The following is a 26,784-nucleotide window of genomic DNA, read 5'->3' as shown; positions in this document are numbered from 1 at the left end:
TTTGGTCAAAGTTCTACAGTAAAAGAAAAGATTCCCGTCTGTCCCCCGCGGACACAGGGTGGGTGGTCCTGTGGTGTCCTTCGTTAATAAGATTCGTTGTGTGTGTGCATTTTGTCCTGGAACTTCTTCAGCATCTCCTGCATCTGCCGTAGCTGTGAGGAGAGACGAGACAAACGTCAGTCTGAGCGCACCGTACGCATGCACGCACACACATAGATACTGCTCAGATGTCACATGACCCCACCCTATAAAGTAGCAGGGAGCCTCGACCCGCTTCCACACAGACACCATCTCTGATTAAAAACCATTTCAAAGCATAAACATCCAAATCCTGTTTTTATTAAAAGTCTCACAAAAGCCAAATCCCACCTAAAATTTGGTAAAAGTGTTTGTTAATCTTTTGTTGCATTGTCTTATTACAGTGCAAAAAGTCAGAATAATAGTTTTTGATTATTCCTGCATTTTCAGAACATTTTATACTGAAAGCCAACAAAAACTCAAAAAGTCAAATTAGAACATGAATAATGGCCTCCCTCTATCTGTGTGTTGCCACGTGCAATATACAGACAGAATTATTGGAAAATTATTTCCAAATGTGAGAGACAACCGATCAGTCTGTCCGTTTCATTACCAATTCTACTGTACTGGTGTGTAAACTGACATCAAAACATTATTTAATGTGTTGTATTTTCAGTGCCCATCATTATATCACTTTACGGTAAAACTGTCACATTTAAATATATGAATGTTGGCCACACAAAAATAAATAAAAACAGATGAATGAAATGTTGGTTTTATTTGATGAAACCAGGTGGGAGAAGGGTAAACTGAAGCAGAAGACCAGGTGAGGTATTTGATGATACAGACATCGTTTCTGTGGGAAATTATCACAGTGACACATTATTACACTGCTGTCGGAAAGTTTGTGCCCCCACAAGCTTTTACACGTTCTAATTTCATTTTTAAAAATGACAAATTAAAGAATCCAGCATCTTTGAATTTAAAGGGAATACTAATCATGGAAATTTTTATACAAAGTGTCAAATGTCAACATTCCACGAATGTAAAAATAATAAAATCAAAGCCAAAACAGTAACACCCGTATACAGCCAGACAGCCAGTTTTCTTCAGAGAGCACAGTATCATTTCCAGCTCACCAAGTCATTGAAAATCTCCTTGTGGACTTATTATTAAAATACAAAACACATGGAAGTGTACGGTAAACCTGGAGGAGTTACAGGCTTCAGTGGCTGTGACTGGGGGGCTTGTACAGTCACGCAGCCGCGGCCTGTTCTATTATCAGTTACACACCTCATAGTGGAGTTGGAACTACAAGGATATTCAATCAATCAATCAATTTTTTTATATAGCGCCAAATCACAACAAACAGTTGCCCCAAGGCACTTATATTGTAAGGCAAGGCCATACAAGGTTAACGTGAACACAACTTGAGGCTTGACAGTAATTTCTTAACATGGGAGTATTGGGAGGGCTGATTATCAAATATCGGCATTTCTGTTTTCAGCTTAAAATATCTTAAATCATCATCTGTTCCTGCATTTTATAAAGTTCAGTTAAACATTTACACAACATAAATGTAAACGTTTCTCCATAGAGGAAGCAGTCAATAATCAATCAATTTTTTTATATAGCGCCAAATCACAACAAACAGTTGCCCCAAGGCGCTTTATATTGTAAGGCAAGGCCATACAATAATTATGTAAAACCCCAACGGTTAAAACGACCCCCTAGTGAGCAAGCACTTGGCTACAGTGGGAAGGAAAACTCCCTTTAACAGGAAGAACCTCCAGCAGAACCAGGCTCAGGGAGGGGCAGTCTTCTGTGGGACTGGTTGGGGCCTGAGGGAGGAGAACCAGAAAAAGACATGCTGTGGAGGGGAGCAGAGATCGATCACTAATGATTAAATGCAGAGTGGTGCATACAGAGCAAAAAGAGAAAGAAACAGTGCATCATGGGAACCCCCCAGCAGTCTACGTCTATAGCAGCATAACTAAGGATGGTTCAGGGTCACCTGATACCAGCCCTCACTATAAGCTTTAGCAAAAAGGAAAGTTTTAAGCCTAATCTTAAAAGTAGAGAGGGTTGTCTGTCTCCCTGATCTGAATTGGGAGCTGGTTCCACAGGAGAGGCGCCTGAAGCTGAAGGCTCTGCCTCCCCTTCTCCTCTTACAAACCCTAGGAACTACAAGTAAGCCTGCAGTCTGACCTTTCTGATTTTAGAGATATGGCGTAAATGCAAAAAGCAGTCCTACATATTTGTTTAATATGCCGCTTTTGATGACATATCCTGATCAAAAATGACTACAAGATTTCTCATAGTATTACTAGAGGTCAGGGTAATGCCATCCAGAGTAAGGATATGGTTAGGACACCATGTTTCTAAGATTTGTGGGGCCAAGTACAATAACTTCAGTTTTATCTGAGTTAAAAGCAGGAAATTAGAGGTCATCCATGTCTTTATGTCTGTAAGACAATCCTGCAGTTTAGCTAATTGGTGTGTGTCCTCTGGCTTCATGGATAGATAAAGCTGGGTATCATCTGCGTAACAATGAAAATTTAAGCAATACCGTCTAATAATACTGCCTAAGGGAAGCATGTATAAGTGAATAAAATTGGTCCTAGCACAGAACCTTGTGGAACTCCATAATTAACTTTAGTCCTGTGAAGAAGATCCCCATTTACATGAACAAATTGTAATCTATTAGACAAATATGATTCAAACCACCGCAGCGCAGTGCCTTTAATACCTATGGCATGCTCTAATCTCTGTAATAAAATTTTATGGTCAACAGTATCAAAAGCAGCACTGAGGGTCTAACAGAACAAGCACAGAGATGAGTCCACTGTCCGAGGCCATAAGAAGATCATTTGTAACCTTCACTAATGCTGTTTCTGTACTATGATGAATTCTAAAACCTGACTGAAACTCTTCAAATAGACCATTCCTCTGCAGATGATCAGTTAGCTGTTTTACAACTACCCTTTCAAGAATTTTTGAGAGAAAAGGAAGGTTGGAGATTGGCCTATAATTAGCTAAGATAGCTGGGTCAAGTGATGGCTTTTTAAGTAATGGTTTAATTACTGCCACCTTAAAAGCCTGTGGTACATAGCCACTAACAAAGATAGATTGATCATATTTAAGATCGAAGCATTAAATAATGGTAGGGCTTCCTTGAGCAGCCTGGTAGGAATGGGGTCTAATAAACATGTTGATGGTTTGGATGAAGTAACTAATGAAAATAACTCAGACAGAACAATCGGAGAGAAAGAGTCTAACCAAATACCGGCATCACTGAAAGCAGCCAAAGATAACGATACGTCTTTGGGATGGTTATGAGTAATTTTTTTCTCTAATAGTTAAAATTTTGTTAGCAAAGAAAGTCATGAAGTCATTACTAGTTAAAGTTAATGGAATACTCAGCTCAATAGAGCTCTGACTCTTGTCAGCCTGGCTACAGTGCTGAAAAGAAACCTGGGGTTGTTCTTATTTTCTTCAATTAGTGATGAGTAGAAAGATGTCCTAGCTTTACGGAGGGCTTTTTTATAGAGCAACAGACTCTTTTCCAGGCTAAGTGAAGATCTTCTAAATTAGTGAGACAGCCATTCCTCTCCAACTTACGGGTATCTGCTTTAAGCTACGAGTTTGTGAGTTATACCACGGAGTCAGACACTTCTGATTTAAAGCTCTCTTTTTCAGAGGAGCTACAGCATCCAAAGTTGTCTTCAATGAGGATGTAAAACTATTGACGAGATACTCTATCTCCCTTACAGAGTTTAGGTAGCTACTCTGCACTGTGTTGGTATATGGCATTAGAGAACATAAAGAAGGAATCATATCCTTAACCTAGTTACAGCGTTTTCTGAAAGACTTCTAGTGTAATGAAACTTATTCCCCACTGCTGGGTAGTCCATCAGAGTAAATGTAAATGTTATTAAGAAATGATCAGACAGAAGGGAGTTTTCAGGGATACTGTTAAGTCTTCTATTTCCATACCATAAGTCAGAACAAGATCTAAGATATGATTAAAGTGGTGGGTGGACTCATTTACTTTTTGAGCAAAGCCAATAGAGTCTAATAATAGATTAAATGCAGTGTTGAGGCTGTCATTCTCAGCATCTGTGTGGATGTTAAAATCGCCCACTATAATTATCTTATCTGAGCTAAGCACTTATTCAGACAAAAGGTCTGAAAATTCACAGAGAAACTCACAGTAACGACCAGGTGGACGATAGATAATAACAAATAAAACTGGTTTTTGGGACTTCCAATTTGGATGGACAAGACTAAGAGACAAGCTTTCAAATGAATTAAAGCTCTGTCTGGGTTTTTGATTAATTAATAAGCTGGAATGGAAGATTGCTGCTAATCCTCCGCCCCGGCCCGTGCTACGAGCATTCTGACAGTTAGTGTGACTCGGGGGTGTTGACTCATTTAAACTAACATATTCATCCTGCTGTAACCAGGTTCATCATCCAAAGAAGACCTGAAATTTCATGTACTATTTTCCACACAGCAGATGGGAGACTCAAGTCGAGACTTGATCAGTTTTCTCGTGAAAATCCATCTGTTTCCTTCCACCGTGAACCTGTGACTGGTGAGGTATCCAATCTCAAACACAGAAACCGGGTGTCTTGGTGGCTTCCCTCACTAGCCTACTTCTTGCACAAGCACTCAACAGAATGACCGCATAGCACCAAAATATTTGTATTTATTAACAGGTGATGTAAGTGAAGGCCAAAACATTTAGTGACTTGAAAGTGTTCAAGTATCCATACCCCAACTTGTCAAAAGAAAACTGGCTATAAAAGTGATGATTTTGTTGTTATGCTAAGTCACTGTTTTGGCTTTGGTATTGTTCTTCAACTTATTTTAATTTAAATTATATTGTAGATATTTATTTTCACTGAGTTTAAAGGACATAATTATGGAGATTTTATTGTAAAGAATTATATATATATATAAAAAAAATTGTTAGGCAAAAAAAATTTAAATGTGTAAATGCTCAAGGGAGCACAAACATTTTCCACAGTGCTGTGTAGCCTCAAATATACAATAAAGTCAGTCACATTGCAGGAACCTATGAAGAAAGTTTCCACCAAAACTGTGTCAACAGCATCCTGGTGATTTTAACGCTATAACAGCAAATTATATTTCATTCATTCATCTTCAATAGCTTTTCCGGGTTTGGGTCGTGGGGGCAACAGCTCCAGCAGGGGACCCCAGACTTCCCTTTCCTGTGCCACATCACCTCAGACTGGGGGATCCCGAGGCGTTCCCAGGCCAGTGTGGAGATATAATCTCTCCACCTAGTCCTAGGTCTTCCCCGGGGTCTCCTCCCAGATGGACGTGCCCGGAACACCTCCCTAGGGAGGCGCCCAGGAGGCATCCTTACCAGATGCCCGAACCACCTCAGCCAGCTGCTTTCAACGAGAAGTAGCAATGACTCTACTCCAAGCTCCCCACAGATGACTGAACGTCTCATCCTGTCTCTAAGGGAGACACCAGCCACCCTCCTAAAGAAGCCCATTTCAGCCTCTTGTACTCGCAATCTAGTTCTTTCGGTCATGACCCAACCCTCATGACCATAGGTGAGCGTAGGAACGAAGATTGACCTGTAGATCGAAAGCTTTGCCTTTTGGCTCAGCTCCCTTTTCGTCACAACAGTATGGTAGAGCGAATGCAACACCGCCCCTGCTGCGCCGATTCTCCGGCTAATCTCACGCTCCATCGTCCCCTCACTCGTGAACAAAACCCCGAGGTACTTGAACTCCTTCATATATATATATATATATATATATATATATGTATGTGTGTGTGTGTGTGTGGTGAGGGTGAAGGTTCCATCATTTTGTCCCAACTCCATTTATAAAGGGAATGAACAAGTCCATCCCATCCAGTTTAACACAAATAAATATATGAATGAATGAATAAATAAATACATAAATAAATAGTCATCTTGTAAAACACCTAATTAAAATGGCAAATAATGATAGAATTTGATTAACTTTTCAGATCAAACAAAAAAGCAACTTTGTTTTGCAAATGTAATCTCATAGACCTGCTGAATGCTGCCACCTGCTGGACAAGTCTGGCCTTTTTGCAGTTAAAAAAAAAATTATTACATGCATGATAAAAATCGGGAGCAGGTGTGGTTGACGTTACATGTAGCTTTGAAATGAGCTTTCTCTCATTTCCAAAAGCTGCCACCAATAATTTACATGGAATCATGAAGCAAACAAGTACAAAGCTGTGAAGCTCTGAACTGTCCAGCTGAGTTGTGGACGTTCATCTCTGAGGCTTCATGTATACAAGTTTGCATTTCCTACATGTGCAGTTCCTGAACCAGCTGTTTCTAAACACAAGCGTTTCTTTTTTCCTTATGCTACCGGGTTCTTGTCCTACCCATAGTTCAAAGATCCACAAGACTTTTCAGGGAAAGAGAGGAAAGGTTCAAATCTATGAACTCATAAAATGTGACAAAAAAAACAAGCTAAAGAAATTCTGGAGGTTTTTTGCTGTCCCTCTGATCTGGGTTCAGCTGACGGTCTGAGGACTCGGCGTGTTCAGGTTCATGTTCCGGTTCGAGGCCAGCGGGCCGTACCTCCTCATCTTTCTCTCGGATGAGCTTCTCTGTGTCGCTGTCTGCCACGCTAGACGCTGCGGGGATGGGGAAGTCTGTGCCGCTCTCCCTGGTTAGCTTACTGGAGAGAAAAAAAAACAAAAAAAAAACAAACAAAAAAAACGTCAAAAAAAGTCGCTGGAAGCTTCTCAGAGTCTTTAGGCTGTTGGCTAATGACCAAAGTCGACCTACAGGAATTTCTCCATTTCCTGAAAAAGACCATTTAGAATCACCTGATATGATAAACTCAGTAAAATTCATCTTCTGCCAAACCACAACATTAACCCAAAAGATGCATTCCGGCCAGTTTACCTCAAAAACAGGGTTCAACGGATTATCGGAACTGATAATCCATCCAAACCCAAAACCTCTGAGGTTCTCACATTATTTCATGAGATGAGAACTGACAACAGTTGGTGAGAATTCCCAAATGATCCATGTATATCCAACCTGGTGTTGGATTGCTGTCCTACAACGATGGCAGAAACTCACAGGATGGAGCCGTGTAACGTTTTTCAGCATATAAGGCCCATTTTTATGGGTCGGTCGCAGTTACATTTTGGCTAATCAAGACAAATACCAATCATCTACCCCAAGGACACCTCAAATAGCCGTGCTTTGATGATGTTGCGGTAAATGGCTTTATAAAATCTACCCAGGATGACAAATAGAAACGTGTCGGATGCTCAACACTTCTAAAAAAGGACAAGGGTTTGGATTATGGTTAATTTTTTTTGTGAAATACATGCAGCGTTTGAAAATTTGCACACTTGCGGGACATAGACCGATCCACTAGAAATTCTTCTGCCTGTCAACATTCAGCTTCTACCTCTAGATCCATTTTTAAGTAATCCTGGTGACAAGCCAATTTTCCTCATTGACATCAATTTCTCAGGAACAATAGAAGAAGAACAGCCCTAAAGGTGAAGAAGGTGTTGGCTTTCTTTTGGTGCTAGCATACTTGCGGTTGCGCTCCTTCACCACCATACGGGTCATGCTCTGGATGCACTGCGCTCTGTAGTTTTCGTAGTGAGTCTCTCGGGTCACATCCTTCAGATCTTGCATGTGCGTGCGAACGAGCATGTTCCGCAGCTTCACGAAGTCGCAGTGCGCCGAGTTCTCAACTGCAAATCACAACATGAAGGTGAAGGTCAGAAATACAGGAAAAGGACAGCATTCTTCTGGAACTCGTCACACCACAAAGCCGGTGTTGCAGACCGACGTCCACCCCTAAAAATTGGCCCGCCCCGCCTGAGCCGCTCATCTAAGAGTCTCTTCACTCAAAGCGATCAAATGGATTAATGGATTATTAACCATCAGATAACAAGGTAAAACATCTTAAATCATTCTAAAGTCAGTTTTAAGCAAAAACAAGGCTGTTTTAAGCAGAAACAAGGAGAAACTCACTGAAAGGAACAGCTAGCAGCCTGTGTAGTTGTGGCGCTCTGATCGGTTCCTAAGTCTTTTATGATGAAAAAAATGCTGAATTTATGTGGAAATGATTGTTGTACAAAAGCTTCAGATATCTGTCACTGAGATAGATGATGACTGGAGTGCAGTTTGAAGCAGAAACAAGGTGATAATCCCTGAACCGCGGCTAATGACGCATGCGCAACACCGGCCGTGAAACGTAAAAACAAAGCAGCGATGGCTGATTTGCAAACAGTCAACAACACGTTTTAGTATAGGAGCCATCTCACAGAGTTTATACCTTTGCTAGTATTGTTGAGCTCCTCTGGTTCTACAAATACAATTAAAGGACGAGTTCACTTTTTAGAACCAGTTATATTTATCTAATGTTCCAATTTATGTCTTAGAAGTCCAGTTCGTTAGTTTACCGCCATGCATGGATCTCATGATGCAGACTGTAGAGTCTTCAGTATCAAGTACCAGCAGTGGACTTGTAATAAGAGGATCCTTGGTTTGATTCCTCGTAACACTGGAAAATCACAAAGGTCACTTGGGGAACGTTGTTAATCCCCAAGTTGCCATTTGTGTGCAGTTGAGTGCCGTGCATGGCAGCACACTGACAGTGTGTGTGTGTGAGAGAGAGTGAGAATGTGAGGCATCACTATAAAGCACGTTGAGTGCCTGCATTACATGGAAAACCATGATGGAACTACAGTCCATTTATTTAAATAGTTCCCATAACAACTTAACAGAAGTCCGCCAGTGAACTCCTCCATTAAATGTTTAAAGCACGGCATGAAGATGTAAAGCTGCTGCCCACCTTCTACAATACCCCAGGGGTACAGACGGCCTCGAACCCGTTTCCCTTTGGCCTCCACCACTATGTTGCTGCCAATAACTGCAAAGGGAATGCACTCCTTGTGGGGACAAGACAAAGAGTGATAAAATTAAAAGAGTGAAAAAAGAGACTAAGAATGATAAAACTAAAATGCTTTAAAAGCATCTCAGGCTGGTAAGGATGAAGGACAGACAGTTTTTAAGGTACAGTGAAGATGTGCATGTGATCATTTAAAGGTGTAGTCCCCCTTCGATTTTAAAATTTACTTCATGTTGAAACTATAATTCTTCTTCTTCTTCTTAATATTAGCTACCTTTATTTCTGTGGCATAGTGCAAAATTACAGCTAATTTTAATACTGATGAATTATTTACTTTGGGGAAAATCACATGGCAAATATATGTAATGAATTATTGCTGTGAGAATTTGCAGACATGTAGGAAGAAGTGCACGTGCCAGGCTCCTGTGCATGTGCTGGTTTACCCATCCAGCAAATATCCAGCAAATCCTTTGTGTTAAATGTGCAGATTTGATCTTGAATGGTTCTCAAACAGCTCACTGGCTGTCTAGCTGTGTTTGGGTTGGAACAGCGCAAACACTGCATTTTAATCTCAATGGGTCGAAATCATAAATTGTCTCCAGGCAACCCTAATTTTATTTTATTTTTTAAAATCTGAATACTAAGAAAAAAAATTATACAGTATTACTGCAGAAGAAAATGTTTTTTTATGATTTAAATGTTAAAAATCTGAAGGGGATTACATCTTATCTTTTCTCATTTCTCTGTAGGTTTGTGGCAGAATGAGAACAATGTTAAATTTAATGATTTAAACAACATATTTTTCTCTCCAACAGCTCCCCTCATATCTGAACTCATTTTCTATATTTTTTCTTTCATCCATCTCTTTCTTCACCATGTTTAACTAAAGAAGGGTAATTTGAACACTCAGTACAATGAAAACAACTTTTTAAAACATCACTATACATCTATAATAAATACTCAACATTATTGGATCATCTTAACTCAAATTATCAAGACGAGAACAACTAAACTGTCTTGAGTGTGTAAGACATTTTTACCACACAAAAGCAAAAATTAAAAGTTGATTTTGTGGAATAAACATTCAACCATTAGCCCTTATAAAAGTCAGATTTCTCATAACTTGTTTAATGTTTCTTGTTCCACTGTTCACTTTCCTCTGTGCATGTCAATAAAACAGTTCTGTAGCTTATAGAGTCAAAATTAAATTGTAGAGTAGCAAGATAAAAAAAAAAAAAAAATCTTTGCAGCTCTGATTCACTTTTAGCTCAAGATCCTGCTGCTTAAAGTCTTCGTCCTCGTCCGAGTCACAGTCGGGGAACTGGTAGATCTTTATGCCGTACTTTTCAATCTCATCTCTGATCTACACGCAAACACACCAAGAACACAGAGTGAATACACGCTGGACACCATCTTTGTTTCCCAATTTCCCCAAAACCCATAATCAGTGAGATGACAAATAAATAAAGATAAACAATCAGCTGTACCTTGAGTTTCTTCTTCCTGACCTCACTGGGAGTCAGTGTGTCCGCTTTGGCCAGAACAGGGACGATGTTGACCTTTTCATGCAGCGCTCTCATGAATTCTACATCCAAAGGCCGAAGCCTAAACACACAGAGAAACAAACATCCACCGTGTGACACTCTGCATCACATCACAAGAAGGAGTCCGCAACAAAACTCCAAAGACATTTTAAATGCCAAAAACCACAAATGTTTAGTTGGGGACCAACATGCACTTGGCTGCTTCTCTCACTCCCAGTGTGCAAAATATATATCAGCACGGTGGTTTAGCGGTTAGCACTGTTGCCTCACAGCAAGAAGGTCATGGGATTGATTCCCACCTGAGGTCTTTCTGTGTGGAGTTTGCATGTTTTCCATGTGTTTGCAACATGTAGGTTAGGTGAATTAGAAACTTTAATTGCCCAGGTCTCCTTTGGCAAAATTTGAACCATTTAATTTTATGTAAATATGTGCATTTTCAATTGCTCCCCCTCCAAACTTTAGACAAATGCTCTTATAGTATTTAGCATCTGAGCATGAACCTCAGAGGGGAGACACTGCATCATGAGTGTGTTTACATGCCAACTACAGACCCTGCAGAACAGATCAGCTGTCTGTTAAACAGATGTGCCACAACCAGATTAAACAGTTTCCCCTCAACTCTTGTTTCCTTACATCTGAAGTAGGAGGGGCTAATACCAAAAACGCACAGGAAACTGTGGTGCAGTTAACAGCCGGCTGCACCGCCAAGACTGCAGCTGGTCAGCAGAGGGAGACATTTGTCCGTTGTTGTGACTGGAAACTGCACTGCAGGCATTAGTTGAACCTGATGGTTTATTTCTCGGTTAGTGAGCTCAGTGACATGCTGAGTATCCGCACAAACAGCTGACTGCAGCATCCACACTGCACCACAGCCACACTTACCCCGAGATGACTGAGAAATGGTGGCCTCCCAACAGCTGCTGAATTACTGATAGTACACATATGAGCAGGTCCACAAGTATTTGGACAGTGACACTTTACATAATTGTGCCTTTGTATGTCTAAACCAAGGAGTTTAAATTAATCAAGATGTGTCTGTAGTGTAGATGGTTTGGTTTAATTTACACAGTTTAAGAAAAGTATCACATTAACCATGTATGAAATACAGCCTCTTTTTGTTTTTATACAGTTCTCATAAGTACTTGGACAAAAGAAAGCATTGTTTTTAATACAAGCCATCGCTTTTACAGCCAGTTTACTTTCAGCAGGTCATAGGATGGATACATGAACATTCTCAAGCCACTGAATACGGTTTGGACTTCTATACCCAGTATGGTAAATCTGTCTGGAGTAGGCGGACAGTGCAAGGAGACAAGTGAGGGAAGCCATCAAGCCAACCAGACAACTCTGAAGGAGTTACAAGCTTCTCTGTCTATTTTTGGAGAAACCGTTTCAAAGTAGAGTGGCACAGAGAAGCATTTTCTTCCAAATAAAACAAGGCATTTCGGCTGTAGTTTGCCAGAAAGCACACAGGAGTCTTGATTTTTCTTGTATGAAAACCCTTCTGTTCCACTCCACCATGAAGCTATATAACTGGTGATGCAACAGACCCAGTTTCTCCAATCACACCCACAGAAGCTTTCACTGAAGCTCTTTAATCAAATCAAATCAATTTTATTTATATAGCGCCAAATCACAACAACAGTTGCCCCAAGGCGCTTTATATTGTAAGGCAAAAGCCATACAATAATTACAGAAAACCCCAACGGTCAAAACGACCCCCTATGAGCAAGCACTTGGCGACAGTGGGAAGGAAAAACTCCCTTTTAGCAGGAAGAAACCTCCAGCAGAACCAGGCTCAGGGAGGGGCAGTCTTCTGCTGGGACTGGTTGGGGCTGAGGGGAGAGAATCAGGAAAAAGACATGCTGTGGAAGACAGCAGAGATCAATCACTAATGATTAAATGCAGAGTGGTGCATACACAGCAAAAAGAGAAAGAAACACTCAGTGCATCATAAGAACCCCCCAGCAGTCTAAGTCTATAGCAGCATAACTAAGGGATGGTTGAGGGTCACCTGATCCAGCCCTAACTATAAGCTTTAGCAAAAAGGAAAGTTTTAAGCCAAATCTTAAAAGTAGAGAGGGTTAGAGTTGTTCTTTAGAGTTGTTGTTGATGACTTGGTGGTTTCCCTCACTAGCCTCCTTCTTGCATGATCACTCAGATTTTGAGAATTGCCAGCTGCAGGGAGATTTACCAGATAGTATCATGCCTGTTTGTTTTCTTAATAACTAACTTAAATGAAATCCAAGACATATTCAGTACCTTGGAAGTGTTCATGTATCATACCCCTGACTTGTTTAAAGAAAACTGGCTGTAAAAATGACAATTTGTATAAACAATAATTATTTCATTTGTCCAATTACTTATGGGGTCTGAAAATGCACAGACCAAAAAATCTGTAATGCTATATTTTTTTGTGAAAACTCTCTAAGTAAAGCTAAAAGTTGATGCTACAAATACATCTCGATTGTTTAATTTCATCAGTGGTGGGCAGAGCTAACCAAAAAGTTAGCTTTGATAACAGATAATCAGCTAACTGAAAAGTTATCTTTTATAAAGCTAAACCGATAAACCACCCAAAAATGTATTGGAAGCTACAGATAACCGATAACTTCCAGTACTGTCTCCTGTACACTTGCAACTGCTAACAAGCTGATTTTGAGTTTTAACACCACAATCGCTTCTGGCAGCATCAAAGGTGACCACAGGTGCAAACAATGAGTCAGTACTTCTGTCTTTGAAGTGTTGACTGCTGGAAGCTCCTGCTTACTACATAGCTTGCAGCAGAGAAGCAGTTGAGAGGAGCAGCAAAGCTCAACTCTCAGCGTCACCAAGAGGTAGAGGTCTTGGAAAATAAAGCAGTGCTGACTTATGGTTTTGAGTTATAAATAAAATTAATACTGATAGTATAACTCCATTAATGTCAATTCTGCCATTTGTACAAAGTTAAAATATAACATATATCTTTTAATTTTAAATAATGCACTAATTCTGAAGTTTTGTAACAAACCCATACCCAAAGGGATTATGGGTAAAATGTGCCTCCGCTAACACTGATTGGTTGACTCATTAATTCTATGTAAAACACATTAATGTGAGGTGTGTGTTGGTATTTACATACAAATGTGCTTTTGTAAAACATGCCATTTTTTTTATTCATAAAAAAAAAGGCTTTTGAAAAAAAAGCCAAGTTGTAATTAGATAACCGTCTGATATGTGTCAAAATAAATAGAACACTGCCATCTACTGGTGCCCAAACACTCAGTACTTAGGGTGAATATTGCCATGAACATTACTGGCCAGTAGATGGCAGTAGAAACCGTGAAAACTTGCCAAAACAAAATTCCAGATAATCCGTGTCTGCTACGTTTAAGATGCGTGGAATTTAATAAACACAACCTGAATTTCAGACATCTTATATATATTACTCTGGAACAAAGACGACAGACAGTGTTTGACATAAGCAGGCTTCTAAAGAGCAAACAGAATCGACTGCAGTGATTCCAATTGAAAATAATGAAGCAGCAACCTGGGCTTCTTCTGGCATTTTTACATAAAACAAACACAATAACAACATCTATAAAACCAGAGAATACATTCATGAGAGTTTTAGGAGGATTCAAAAGGAAGTTTATTGTCATATGCACAGAAGAACATGTTCCCTGCACAATGAAATATGTCTACTGCATTTAACCCATCCTAATTGCCAGTAGGAGCAGAAGTCGCCATTAGGCGCCCGGGGCACAATATACCAAGAGTTTAATGCTGTTGTCCGTGTGGAGCCTGATCAGAGCATCTCAAATGCATTTCTTCTGTCATGAATGTAATGACAGTACCCATAATGCACTGGGCACAGCATGTCCACACTAAAACCTTCAAAATTAGTGCATTACTTTAAAACTAAAACATATATCTGATATTTTCGCTTTATAAAACTTAAGATGTGACGTTAATTTAAATAACTTGTCCGAAATTAGTTTGGTTAAAATTTTAACCATAAGTTAAAACTGTATGCCTCTGGATGACTTTGGTGATATTGCCAGTGTATCAGTATGGGGTCAAAATAAATGAGCTTTTTTCTTTTCTGTGACCAGCTTTCCTTTGGTTGCAGAGGATAAAACTGCACACCTACTATAAAACATTTAACAGGTAGGTACACAACTGATTTTAGACTTCATAAACGTTTGTAACTGTTAAGCTTTGTTTATCATGTGTGCAAAAATATGTTAGCGGTCTAAAAATTCTGACCAAAACTTATCAGAAGATAATTTATTCGATGACAGTTTTCAAAGTTATCAGAAAAGCTAATCCGATAATGAAAACATTATCTTCGATAATTAGCAGTTAGCGGATTAGCGGAACTGTGCCCTCCACTGAATTTCACCCCTACTGTGGTGTGTCCCCGAGGCCAAATGACAATCAATAGGAGACCATAGTCTCGTTTGAACCCTCTGTGATATCGCGGGATTTGATCACTTACGGGGACCTCCACTGAATATATATATATACAGCATAAGTTCACACGGATAAATGGTGTACAGTTTTGTTTTTGGCTGCAATCACTGAAGCAGTCGCGAAAAGTTTATTTTTTTTGGGGTTCTCGGTGGAGAAGAAAAGGCGAGGAGGTGGGAGACGTCGTGTTGGTAAATGTTAGCCTACACAGCTAACCAGAGTAGCTCCATTCTGTCGCCTGCAAAACAGCCTCGCCGTGCTTCGGACTTGACTTTTCACTTTGTTTGCATGTAATTTGACCAAAACCCCATTGAAAATGCCGTGGTTTGTACCCCGAAAGAAGAGAAATTACATCATATTTTACTTCTTTAGCACCCGCCCCCAAGCGGGACTGCGCTGCCCTATAGAAACACTGTCCGAATATTTTTGCACCTGTTCTACAATAATTTGTTGGCTGTACGTGACTTTCTTCCGGATATAAAATACTTATGCTGCCACAGTATCTTTTTATGAGACATGAACGTGATGATAAACTCGTGTTTGTCTTCACTGGCCATCTGATACAAACACAGACATCACGTGTAATAATAAAAATAGTGAGAAGCATGACACACACACACACACACACACACACACACACACACACACACACACACACACACACACACACACACACACACACACACACACACACACACACACACACACACACACACACACACACACACACACACACACACACACACAGAGTGTAGAAGAGCGCTGCAGTTCTGTCATACCCATGACCGAAGGGTGAGATGAAATAGAGGCAACAGTGTACTCTGTTGTCCTGGATGTTCTTGCGGTTGAGGCCGCTCTCGTCTCTGAAATACTGCTCGAACTGCTGGTCAATGTAGTCTGCCACCGGCTTCCAGCTACAGCACAAAAACAAACGCACAAACACACAATCAGGCTCTGAAGCGATGCACGCTGTAGCCCAGCTGAGCTGACAGTCAAATCGGGTTATAGAGCTGGTCAGGCCGCGACACGCACCACTCAGTGTTGTTCACGGCATCCCCAAAGCCGGGAGTGTCCACGATGGTGAGCTTCAGTTTGACACCTTTCTCCTCGATGTCCACAGTGTGCTTAGTGATTTCTACTGTTTGAGTGATTCGCTCTGGAGAAAAAAAAGGAGACAAAAAGAAAGGAGAGATGAACAACAAGAGAACAGTAGGCGAGAGAATAAGAACAATGATAATGAAGAAGAAACAAAAGGAACAAGATGAAAAACCAGAGAAAGAATGAGAAGGAGAGACGAACAGGAGAGAATATTAAAGAAACAGGACAAAGAAGGGAGAAGAAGAAAAATCAAGGGAGGAGCATAGAAAAGAGAAGAACAACAAGGAAGAGACAATAATGGGAGATTAAGAGAACAATTTAAAAGAGACGAGGAAGTGAGAAGAAGATAATATTGAAGAAGAAAGGAAACGATTTTAAAAAGAAAGAAAAATGGAAACAAACAAACAACAAGATGGCCTGATGGAAAACAGATGAAGAAGAGTGATGGGTGAGAGACTGATGAAACAGTCTCAGCTTCAAGTGGAGACTTTAGTACCTTCAGCATTGAGCAGTTTTCTGTCTTTATAAAGATCTGTGAGAAAAAGGCTGTTGACCAGCGTGGACTTTCCCAGGCCAGATTCTCCTGCAAACACAGAATAACAAGATGAAGGTTAACAACTTGTAATGAAACCTCATCAGGGAGTTCCCTGATGAGGTTTCATTACAAGGCTGAGATGATATTTACCTGCCACCATGAGTGTGAAGTCAAATCCCTTCTTGACAGATTTGCGATGGACCTGATTTGGCAGAGTTGCAAAACCAACATATTCCTTGTCCTGGTCCTAAAAACATACATTAAAACAATCACCGTAAAACATTACGCCATTCACACAGCGCAAGATTTCCTCACTTTTGGCAGCGAAATGACACACAAAAACCAACACTACCATTACAGAGCATGAATTGTATCCAAACAACAGAGACCACCCAAAGTCAGATTATTTATTTTAAATCCTCAAAGTAGTCCACTCCCTAAATATCAATCTCAGTCTCAGCAAATTAACACAGGCGTGAAATCTAAATAAAACCACAGAGCTGTCTGAGAGTCTTCTCTGGATTTCTTGGATGGACCCTCTGGAGTTACCTCAGTGTTCTCGTAAGGGTCAAACAGACCCCAAGGACTCTTGGGCCTGGTGGGACTGACGGGAAAGGACAAATCAAATTCCACACTTCTGCCCTGCGGAAAACTGGACTCTGAACCTGAATCCGACTGCTCCCTAACCACCACAGGAAAACAAAGCGGGGCGTGGAGACAGTCGTCACCCTCAGACGCTTCCTCTGTGCCACGGTACTCGTGGCCATGATGGTCGTGCTTGTTGTCATGGCTTTGGTGGTCAGCAACTTGCATAATGTTCTCCATCTCTGAGTCATCTGAATGGCTTGAGTGCTAGTAACAGGTCAAATATTGAAGGGGAGGGAAGAGATGGCGAAGAGGGTAAAGATGGTGGTGGGGAATAAAGTGGATGGAGGAAAAGGTAAGGAGAGGAAGAGTGCCAAAGGACAGAAACAGCATGTTTAACAATGGAAAAAGAGTCCATGAGGAAATACTGACAATGTCGTGAAGAGATGTCACCGTTAATAAAGACGTGGTGGGAAACCGTTTTCCATGAATGTATACTTTGTGTTGTTTGCTACATAAAGAGGTCACATGGTGGAACACTGTTTTTAATCTACTGTTTCTAGCACGTTCATGTTTGTGCATGTAGAAAAGCCCAGTATAAACAAAACTTAGACCTAAAATGTTAGATTTGCAACAGGTCATAGAATTTCATATCTGGACTCCTGCTTTGTAATCAACACATCAGCCACACAGAGGCATGCACACGACATTCCCATTTGCTGATTCTGACATTTTGCACCACAATCAATAAAGCAAACACTGATCCATAAACAGTTTGCTTAATCAGTCAGTCATAAAACCACCAGTTCAAACGTCTGCTCCTCCACGCAGCTCTGCAGGGAGCAGGATCAAGTGACAGCGAAGCCACTTCAAAACATCTGCTTTACTTTAATTTCTCAGTTAAAGTGCATCGCTAATGTGGTGATGCACTTTAAAACCACATATAAGCTCCTGTCCCTTCCCTCTCCCCCACCGAGTACTTTAATGATTGCACTCAATAAGTGAAGCAGTAAATTTACTTCACAGCACTGAACCGTGCATCCTGCATCAATACTACTGAACCGCCGGTGTTAAGAAAAAAAAAAAAAATTATATATCACTCAATTCATTCAAAGTCATTCAAAGCGCATATTAAACAAATATGTAGGACTGCTTTTTTGCATTTACGCAATATCTCTAAAATCAGAAAGGTCTTGTCTCAGAGTGATGCTGAAAAACTAATTCATGCATTTATTTCCTCTAGGCTGGACTATTGTAATTTATTATTATCAGGTTGTCCTAAAAGTTCCCTAAAAAGCCTTCAGTTAATTCAAAATGCTGCAGCTAGAGTACTAACGGGGACTAGAAGGAGAGAGCATATCTCACCCATATTGGCCTCTCTTCATTGGCTTCCTGTTAATTCTAGAATAGAATTTAAAATTCTTCTTCTTACTTATAAGGTTTTGAATAATCAGGTCCCATCTTATCTTAGGGACCTCGTAGTACTATATCACCCCAATAGAGCGCTTCGCTCTCAGACTGCAGGCTTACTTGTAGTTCCTAGGGTTTGTAAGAGTAGAATGGGAGGCAGAGCCTTCAGCTTTCAGGCTCCTCTCCTGTGGAACCAGCTCCCAATTCAGATCAGGGAGACAGACACCCTCTCTACTTTTAAGATTAGGCTTAAAACTTTCCTTTTTGCTAAAGCTTATAGTTAGGGCTGGATCAGGTGACCATGAACCATCCCTTAGTTATGCTGCTATAGACGTAGACTGCTGGGGGGTTCCCATGATGCACTGTTTCTTTCTCTTTTTGCTCTGTATGCACCACTCTGCATTTAATCATTAGTGATCGATCTCTGCTCCCCTCCACAGCATGTCTTTTTCCTGGTTCTCTCCCTCAGCCCCAACCAGTCCTAGCAGAAGACTGCCCCTCCCTGAGCCTGGTTCTGCTGGAGGTTTCTTCCTGTTAAAAGGGAGTTTTTCCTTCCCACTGTAGCCAAGTGCTTGCTCACAGGGGGTCGTTTTGACCGTTGGGGTTTTACATAATTATTGTATGGCCTTGCCTTACAATATAAAGCGCCTTGGGGCAACTGTTTGTTGTGATTTGGCGCTATATATATATATATATATATATATATATATATAGAAAAATTTTAGGCAACACTGGTGTTTATTCTGTTTGACAGAAACAAATACTGCTCCTGTGTCCCCTTCTGTCAGCAGAAGGGAACAGCCAACAGCTCATTTCCATTTAAAGCACGATGCCTCATACAGGAGCAAAATACACCTACTGGCCACTTCGTTTGATAGAGCAATCACATGTGCATTTAGGGATGTAGGTCAAGAGGATCTGCTGAAGTTAGAGAGAACATTCTGAAAAAGAGGAAACACCTGGCAAGTGCATGACCAACTCTTGGATTCTTTCACTTTGCTTGGGGTCACCACAAAGGATCTGGATGTTGATCTGTCATAGGTTTTATGCCAGACACCCTTCCTTTCTGATGCAACACCACATGTACTTGAAGAACAGGCACACAGGTGGTCTTGAATCACAAACCTCACTGTTTTGGAGGCAAGTAAACTAACTGCCTGTTTCACTGTGCTGCCCTCCCTGTTTAAGAATGCAACTGAAACATCCACCAAAGAGAACTGAATCATGGTTCAAATTACAAATGAACCCAGCAGCAACACTTACAATGTAACATTCGCTGCACATTCCTGATCTGCTGTCACTTTTTCCAGCGCTGAGGGTTACAAATCTCCTGACGACACTATAAAAGTTGCAGAAGGAGTCTGGAGGAGAAGGCTGTCTCAGGTCGTGTTAAAGTGTTCTGGAAGGACCCTTCATCATTACCTCAATTACGTACGACATTTATTATCCAGTCCCTCCTGTCTCTTGGATTTCCAGCAGCCAAATATACCAAACTGTGGTGAAGCAAAAATTATTATGCACAAAGCTTTTTCTGAAAGAAGCTACAGAGCTGAAGATTAAGCTGCAGTGCATAGTCCTTTCTCCTGTTACAGCCCCGATCTCCGTCACACAGAGGCAGTCGAGTGCAAAGATAAATAATGCAGCAACACTGACAAAGCAATGAAGCTGTTTGACTTCAGCTGAAGTCCAATACAATACCAATATAATATAGACATTTGCCATTAATAATGATGTACTACTAGTCATCTTTAAACCTTATTAAAATGTACAGCCAAAAGTAAGCTCTAATTTTCACACCTTTTCACTACTGCACGATGGAGCTATTCTGACTGATGCTGTTCTTTAGGTTGCCAGTGGGGGCAGTGCTGCATACAGTATCAGAAAGGGTAGCATTGGCAAAGCCAAGAAGAAAAATCAAAAATTTTTTTTAAATATATAAATAAAATCTAATTTCTCCATTAATTTATCACAGTTCGATTCTGTTGTACAGAAAGGAGAACGCACAGTTATGACCTAGCAGAAGGCACGATAAAAACCCTCTGCCGTTATTATTACCCATAATTCGTTTCTCTGAGCTGGCCAAAAGCATTACAGTCGTCAAAACTGCACTGAACGAATTAGTTTGTTTGCCTGTGACTTTAAATGGAAAAGAGCTGCTGCTTGACGCACCCCCTCTCTGAAGCAGTGGACGTATCTCACAGAGCAAGCGGCACAGTGCTTTCTAGAACGCAAGTTGATTTATTAGTAGCTTGGGAGATCCTGTAACTTATACTCCGATGGGACTTGTGTACCAAAAAAAAAATAAAAAAAAATTATGCTTTCATTAACAACATGCCCATTTTAATGCTGTGATTCCTGAGAAAGTTCTATGTAAATGACATCCAATAACAAAAAAAAAAAAAAAAAAAAAAAAAAAAAATGCCAATAATAAAAAGTACACTACAACAAAACAAAAATCCCAAATTAAAAAGATGATAATACAGACAAAAAGGTGAAATTTATATTCCAATGCAACTTCTCTATAATTTTTTTGACAGGTGAGATTTTTACACTGACGTATTGGTCAGTGTGACTTATATTCCAGAAAACACCATAATTCAGATACAGACTAGCTACTTCAAGATACAGTTTCTTTCTGAAGGAAAAAAAAGTAGATTTTTAGCTAGTGTACAACAAATGGCTAATATCTGGTTTTGAACCCACTTCAGATATTTTTAAATGGATCTTTTAACCAGCTTATCACTTGCTTGCACCCAGTCAAGGTAAAAATCAGTTTAAAGCAAGTGAAATGAAGCCTTTTCTACTTTAAGCCAGTTTGAAACAGTTTACATAATTCTATCAGCCAGTTCATCACTCAAAACAAGTTTTAGCTCAACAGAAAAAGGATGAAACTCTCACATTTGAAAAATTAGAAGAACAACTCAAAGTTTGTTGTTTTCTTGACAAAGAAAGTTTTTTAAACAGTTGACTATTATTTTCTGTGAAGTGGATAATAGATGTTTGTAGATTCTGGTATAAAACGTGGATTCTGCCTCGTCTGTATAAATGAAAGATGTTTGTCGCAACTCAAATTATCGCTTGCTGACATAAGTGACTCTTGACATGTAACAGTGCAGAAGGAAGAGGTCAGCGCTGGGTTTTCGGTACCTTTTCAGGACCACAGTCCCCGTTGTGATCAGGGCAGGTATGGCCACAGTCTCGTTCATCTGATGAAGAGTTAGCGTCATGGTCACTTTCCGCCATTGCTACTGCGTCTACAGTGCACTCTGCCATCTCCCATTGACAAAGAGTGCAATGTGGAGAAGCATTTACGACAAATAACATTAGGATTGTGTCAGGAAAGAAAGATGTTAAGTCACCAGAGGGACATTTACGTAGTGTAGGATGTTGGGAGAAAGACAAGAGGAGTGAATTGTGCAAGATGACAAGAAGGTGAAAGAAAGAACAAATGAGTAAAATAAAAGCAATGATATGAATCAAAAGTCTTCTTCCTGAGGAAATGGTTGGTGTGACTATAGAGTAGGTTATAAATGACTTGTTGAATAGCCAACGAGGTGATGGAATAAATCCAGATGGTATTTTGACAGCAGTTGTTTCCATGGTCCTGCCACATAAAACTGGTCTCCCTCTGGCTGTCCAATGTCTAATGGTTTAATATCTTGCAGTACTGTCTCAATCAACGTCCCAGCTATAAATACACACACAAACTACTATGTTCTCCACAACCCTGAGGTTCATTGGTTCCTAGATTTCTATTAATATTTACATAATGACGAAGATAAAACACATGAGTATCCTGTAGATAACAGACATCTAGATACTGAGCAGTTATACATTGGCCTAAATGTTAACTGACCTCTGCACAAGTAAATTTCGTCCTGCTGTCTTACTGTGCAATGACAATAAAGGTGATTATAACAGCAAATCAAACGGACCACATGGTTTATGAGGAGTTGTGCTTTCAAAACTCACGGACAGATGGACTGACAAGTAGTTACCCCTCCAAGTGTTTGTTGGGGGTGTAATGTACTGTTTCTACTGTTATCAAGCTTAAATGACAGGAATTATTCCTGCATATACAAGAGAATTCTGTCCAGAAAAGATTTAATAGGATTCCCACCTCAGCCAAGTGGACAATTTACTGAGAAGTACCCTCACTGACTTGTGAGTACTGGTAAGTCCAATACAGGCCCTGAGCCCTATTAGTATCCTTGTTTCTCATTTGCCACTGTAGTGTGAAGTAGATTAGGATCCACGACTCCCCCTGGATGGGATGATAGTCCAATTCAGGTTACATCCCCAGTCAAGCCAGTACCCGGTGAATGAAGCTCCATGTCCAAGGACATAGGGATTGTGACTGGAAATCAAACCCAAGTCTACATGATGGTCATCCAACTTCTTATCTAACCGATCTACATGCTCTGCATCAATCTTGAAATGCGTAAATATGATCTCATAATCTCAATTTATTCAATTTAATTTTCAATTTAATCATCTTATAATGCGCCAAATCACAACAAAAGCCGCCTCAAGGTGCCTCACACAGAACAATTCAATATAAAAATTAATTAAATAATTAAAAATGAATAAAAAATTCAAATACATAATTAAAAACAGAAGTAAAAGAATAAAACAGATAAAAATAAAAACTATTCATAAGAAAGAGAATAAAAATGGGTTTTAAATCTTGACCTTCAGTTAATTCAAAATGCTGCAGCTAGAGTACTGACGGGGACTAGAAGGAGAGAGCATATTTCACCCATATTGGCTTCTCTTCATTGGCTTCCTGTTAATTCTAGAATAGAATTTAAAATTCTTCTTCTTACTTATAAGGTTTTGAATAATCAGGTCCCATCTTATCTTAGGGACCTCATAGTACCATATCACCCCAATAGAGCGCTTCGCTCTCAGACTGCAGGCTTACTTGTAGTTCCTAGGGTTTTTAAGAGTAGAATGAGAGGCACAGGAGGCTCCTCTCCTGTGAAACCAGCTCCCAATTCAGATTAGGGAGACAGACACCCTCTCTACTTTTAAGATTAGGCTTAAAACTTTCCTTTTTGCTAAAGCTTATAGTTAGGGCTGGATCAGGTGACCCTGAACCATCCCTTAGTTATGCTGCTATAGACTAACTGCTGGGGGGTTCCCATGATGCACTGAGTGTTTCTTTCTCTTTTTGCTCTGTATGCACCACTCTGCATTTAATCATTAGTGATTGATCTCTGCTCTCTTCCACAGCATGTCTTTTTCCTGATTCTCTCCCCTCCAGGCCTAGCAGAAGACTGCCCCTCCCTGAGCCTGGTTCTGCTGGAGGTTTCTTCCTGTTAAAAGGGAGTTTTCCTTCCCACTGTCGCCAAGTGCTTGCTCACAGGGGGTCGTTTTGACCATTGGGGTTTTTCTGTAATTATTGTATGGCTTTTGCCTTACAATATAAAGCGCCTTGGGGCAACTGTTTGTTGTGATTTGGCGCTATGCGAGGTCTGTGAGAAAAGTATCGGACCTTTTAATTTTTTTCAAAAACTATATGGATTTGAATCACATGCGATTACATCAGACAAGCTTGAACCCTCGTGGGCATGCAAGAGTTTTTTCACGCCTGTCGGTTACATCATTCGCCTGTGGGCAGGCTTTGAGTGAGGAGTGGTCCACCCCCCTCATCGGAGTTCCTTTGTCTGACTTCTTCCTGAGAGACTGGCGCTTTGCTTTATCAAAATTTTTTCAGAACCTGTGAGGCAGATCGAAGTGGACACCATTCGAGAAATTCAGCTGGTTTTCGGTGAAAATTTTAATGGCTGATGAGAGATTATGGAGTCTTGCTGTCGCTTTAAGGACTTCCCACGGAGCGGGACGTCGCGCAGCGCTCTGAGGCGCCGTCGTCAGCCTGTTTCGAGCTGAAAACCTCCAAATTTAAGCCTCTGTTGACCCAGGACGTCGTGAGAGAGCAGAGAAGTTTCAGAAGAGGTCGGGATCAGCAGTTTATCCGGACATTCCACTGTTAAAGGAGATTTTGTAATGAAAGACGTGCGGACGGATTGGCGCGTTGGCAGGCAGCCGGCGCGGCGTGCCGCCACAGGAAAAACACCTCCGTTGGAAGCCTTAAGGACAAGTTGGAACATGTCCAGCTGTTAAACAATTTCTCAGATACTCCCTCTACTTAAAGCCATCAAAAGCCGCCTGTGTTTTTACACATGGTTATCAACACGGAGGTGTTTTTCCTGTGGCGGCGCCAATCCGTCCGCACGTCTTTCATTACAAAATCTCCTTTAACAGTGGAATGTCCAGATAAACTGCTGATCCCGAGCTCTTCTGAAACTTCTCTGCTCTCTCACGACGTCCTGGGTCAACAGAGGCTTAAATTTGGAGGTTTTCAGCTCGAAACAGGCTGACGACGGCGCCTCAGAGCGCTGCGCGACCTCCCGCTCCGTGGGAAGTCCTTAAAGCGACAGTAAGACTCAATCTCTCAGCCATTAAAATTTTCACCGAAAACCAGCTGAATTTCTCGAATGGTGTCCACGTCGATCTGCCTCACAGGTTCTGAAAAAATTTTGATAAAGCAAAGCGCCAGTCTCTCAGGAAGAAGTCAGACAAAGGAATTCCGACGAGGGGGGTGGACCACTCCTCACTCAAAGCCTGCCCACAGACAAATGATGTAACCGACAGGCGTGAAAAAACTCATGCATGCGCACGAGGGTTCAAGGTTGGCTGATGTAATCGCACATGATTCAAATCCATACAGTTTTTGAAAAAAATAAAAAGGTACGTTATTTTTCTCACAGACCTCGTATAAATAAAATTTATTTGATTTGACTTTAAAATGTCCATGGACTCCAACTGCCTCACGGTCGCAGGAAGACCGTTCCACAGGGTGGGTGCACCATGAGAAAAAGCTCTTTGACCCGCTGACTATTTTCCCTAAATCCCTAAATTTTAAGTCTGAGGGGGAAAAAAAATCATTTCTAGCTTCACTTTTTTGTTTTGATCAGTTTTATCCATCCTGGGACCTGGACCTTTAGGGCTGACAAGTAATTGATAATTTCACTGTTTTGCAAAGCAGTGACACCCCCCCACCCCCACTTTGTTTGCAAAAGCCAAAGCAAAGATCAATTTCCATCACGGCGAGTCCTTTAACCTAAATCAGAGAAAAAAAAACACTCACAATCATTTACAGATAAACACACTCAAGTTTAAAATTCAGACCTTTCCATTTCATTTTGGTGTCCAAAAATAATCATTTTCATTTTCTCAAAATAAACGAAAGATTTCATCTTTACCAACGACCACAAAAACCAGAGCTTACACAAAATACACCAGAAGTGTCCTTTCAGTCTCCTGTCCTGCGGTCTCACCTGTGGTCCGTTACCTACTATCACAGCAAAAAGCCTCGCCGTTTAGTCTCTGCAGAAAGCAGCTGCTCGTGTCCACTCCAGAGGGAAGCTCAAAACCAGCTGCATTTATATGCCTCCGTCCCAGAGGACACAGCGTCCTTCAGCCCCACTGAGCTGATCAGTGCCCCCAGGAACCCGATCAGCAGCATTGAAAACTAAATGTCACCAATCACAGCAGACTCCAGCCTGACCCCACACCCAGAACTCTCGTTAGTCCACAGGCCAAACAGAACTTTGCTACAAACTAAGGCAACTAAACAATACATAAAACCCATCCTTCGTATACTACGGCCTATGCAAAAATATGATGATAACCATTCCAGAGTGGTAGATGTAGCCAGGTTGGGGTCAATGAAAGATTATATAGTATTTTTAAATTTTGACCCCTGTGTAGTCAGCATTCTATTTTTTGGAGCTGTAGCCTGTAATTATCAAAATTAAAAGAAATCAGGCTCTGGAAAGGGAGGCAGTTTTTAGGCCAGGATGTGTTTAAGTGAGCAGAGCAGCTATCTTGGACTGAGAATGTCATCAGTGGTGGAAAAAATACTTTGAGGATCTCCTCAATCCTACTGACATGCCCTCTTTTGAGGAGGCCGGGATGGAAGACTCGCGTGGATCTAGAGCAGTCTCCCTCGTGGAAGTCACTGAGGTAGTCAAAAAAAAAAAAAAAAAAAAAAAAAACACCTGCTCATTGGTAAGTCGCGGGGGACCTTCCTGGGAAAAGCCTAGGGAACTAGAGAGGAGATTCTGGCGTCTGGTGAGGATGCCCCCCTATTTGCCTCCCTCGGGAAGTCTTCCAGGCACGCCCAAGTGAGAGGAGGACCCAGGGAAGACCCAGGACATGCGAGGTC

The 26,784-nt window shown here is 40.9% G+C and overlaps 1 protein-coding gene across 4 annotated transcripts in view; it reads right to left on the bottom strand.

The window, feature by feature from the left end:
• Positions 1-26,784, bottom strand: part of LOC117509599 (septin-4-like) — a 276,086-nt gene continuing 249,302 nt past the window's right edge. Inside the window, exons 1-11 of one of the 4 annotated variants that reach the window (XM_034169340.1) lie at positions 21,699-21,796; positions 16,707-16,803; positions 16,518-16,604; positions 15,956-16,079; positions 15,703-15,837; positions 10,415-10,532; positions 10,189-10,290; positions 8,871-8,967; positions 7,602-7,764; positions 6,623-6,722; positions 1-152 (exon numbers count right to left, since the gene is read on the bottom strand). In XM_034169340.1, coding sequence (XP_034025231.1) covers positions 84-152; positions 6,623-6,722; positions 7,602-7,764; positions 8,871-8,967; positions 10,189-10,290; positions 10,415-10,532; positions 15,703-15,837; positions 15,956-16,079; positions 16,518-16,604; positions 16,707-16,803; positions 21,699-21,794 — 1,188 coding nt within the window. In that variant the 5' untranslated portion in view covers positions 21,795-21,796 and the 3' untranslated portion in view covers positions 1-83. Of the gene's footprint in view, positions 153-6,622; positions 6,723-7,601; positions 7,765-8,870; positions 8,968-10,188; positions 10,291-10,414; positions 10,533-15,702; positions 15,838-15,955; positions 16,080-16,517; positions 16,605-16,706; positions 16,804-17,105; positions 17,519-19,814; positions 19,945-21,698; positions 21,797-26,784 lie in introns of those variants that run through there. The other 3 variants (XM_034169342.1, XM_034169339.1, XM_034169341.1) reach the window with 3 other exon arrangements.

Source organism: Thalassophryne amazonica, chromosome 4 (assembly GCF_902500255.1).
Source record: "Thalassophryne amazonica chromosome 4, fThaAma1.1, whole genome shotgun sequence".
Taxonomy (NCBI): Eukaryota; Metazoa; Chordata; class Actinopteri; order Batrachoidiformes; family Batrachoididae; genus Thalassophryne; species Thalassophryne amazonica.
Note: the sequence above shows the minus strand (reverse complement) of the source record. Positions and strands in the feature narration are given on the sequence as shown.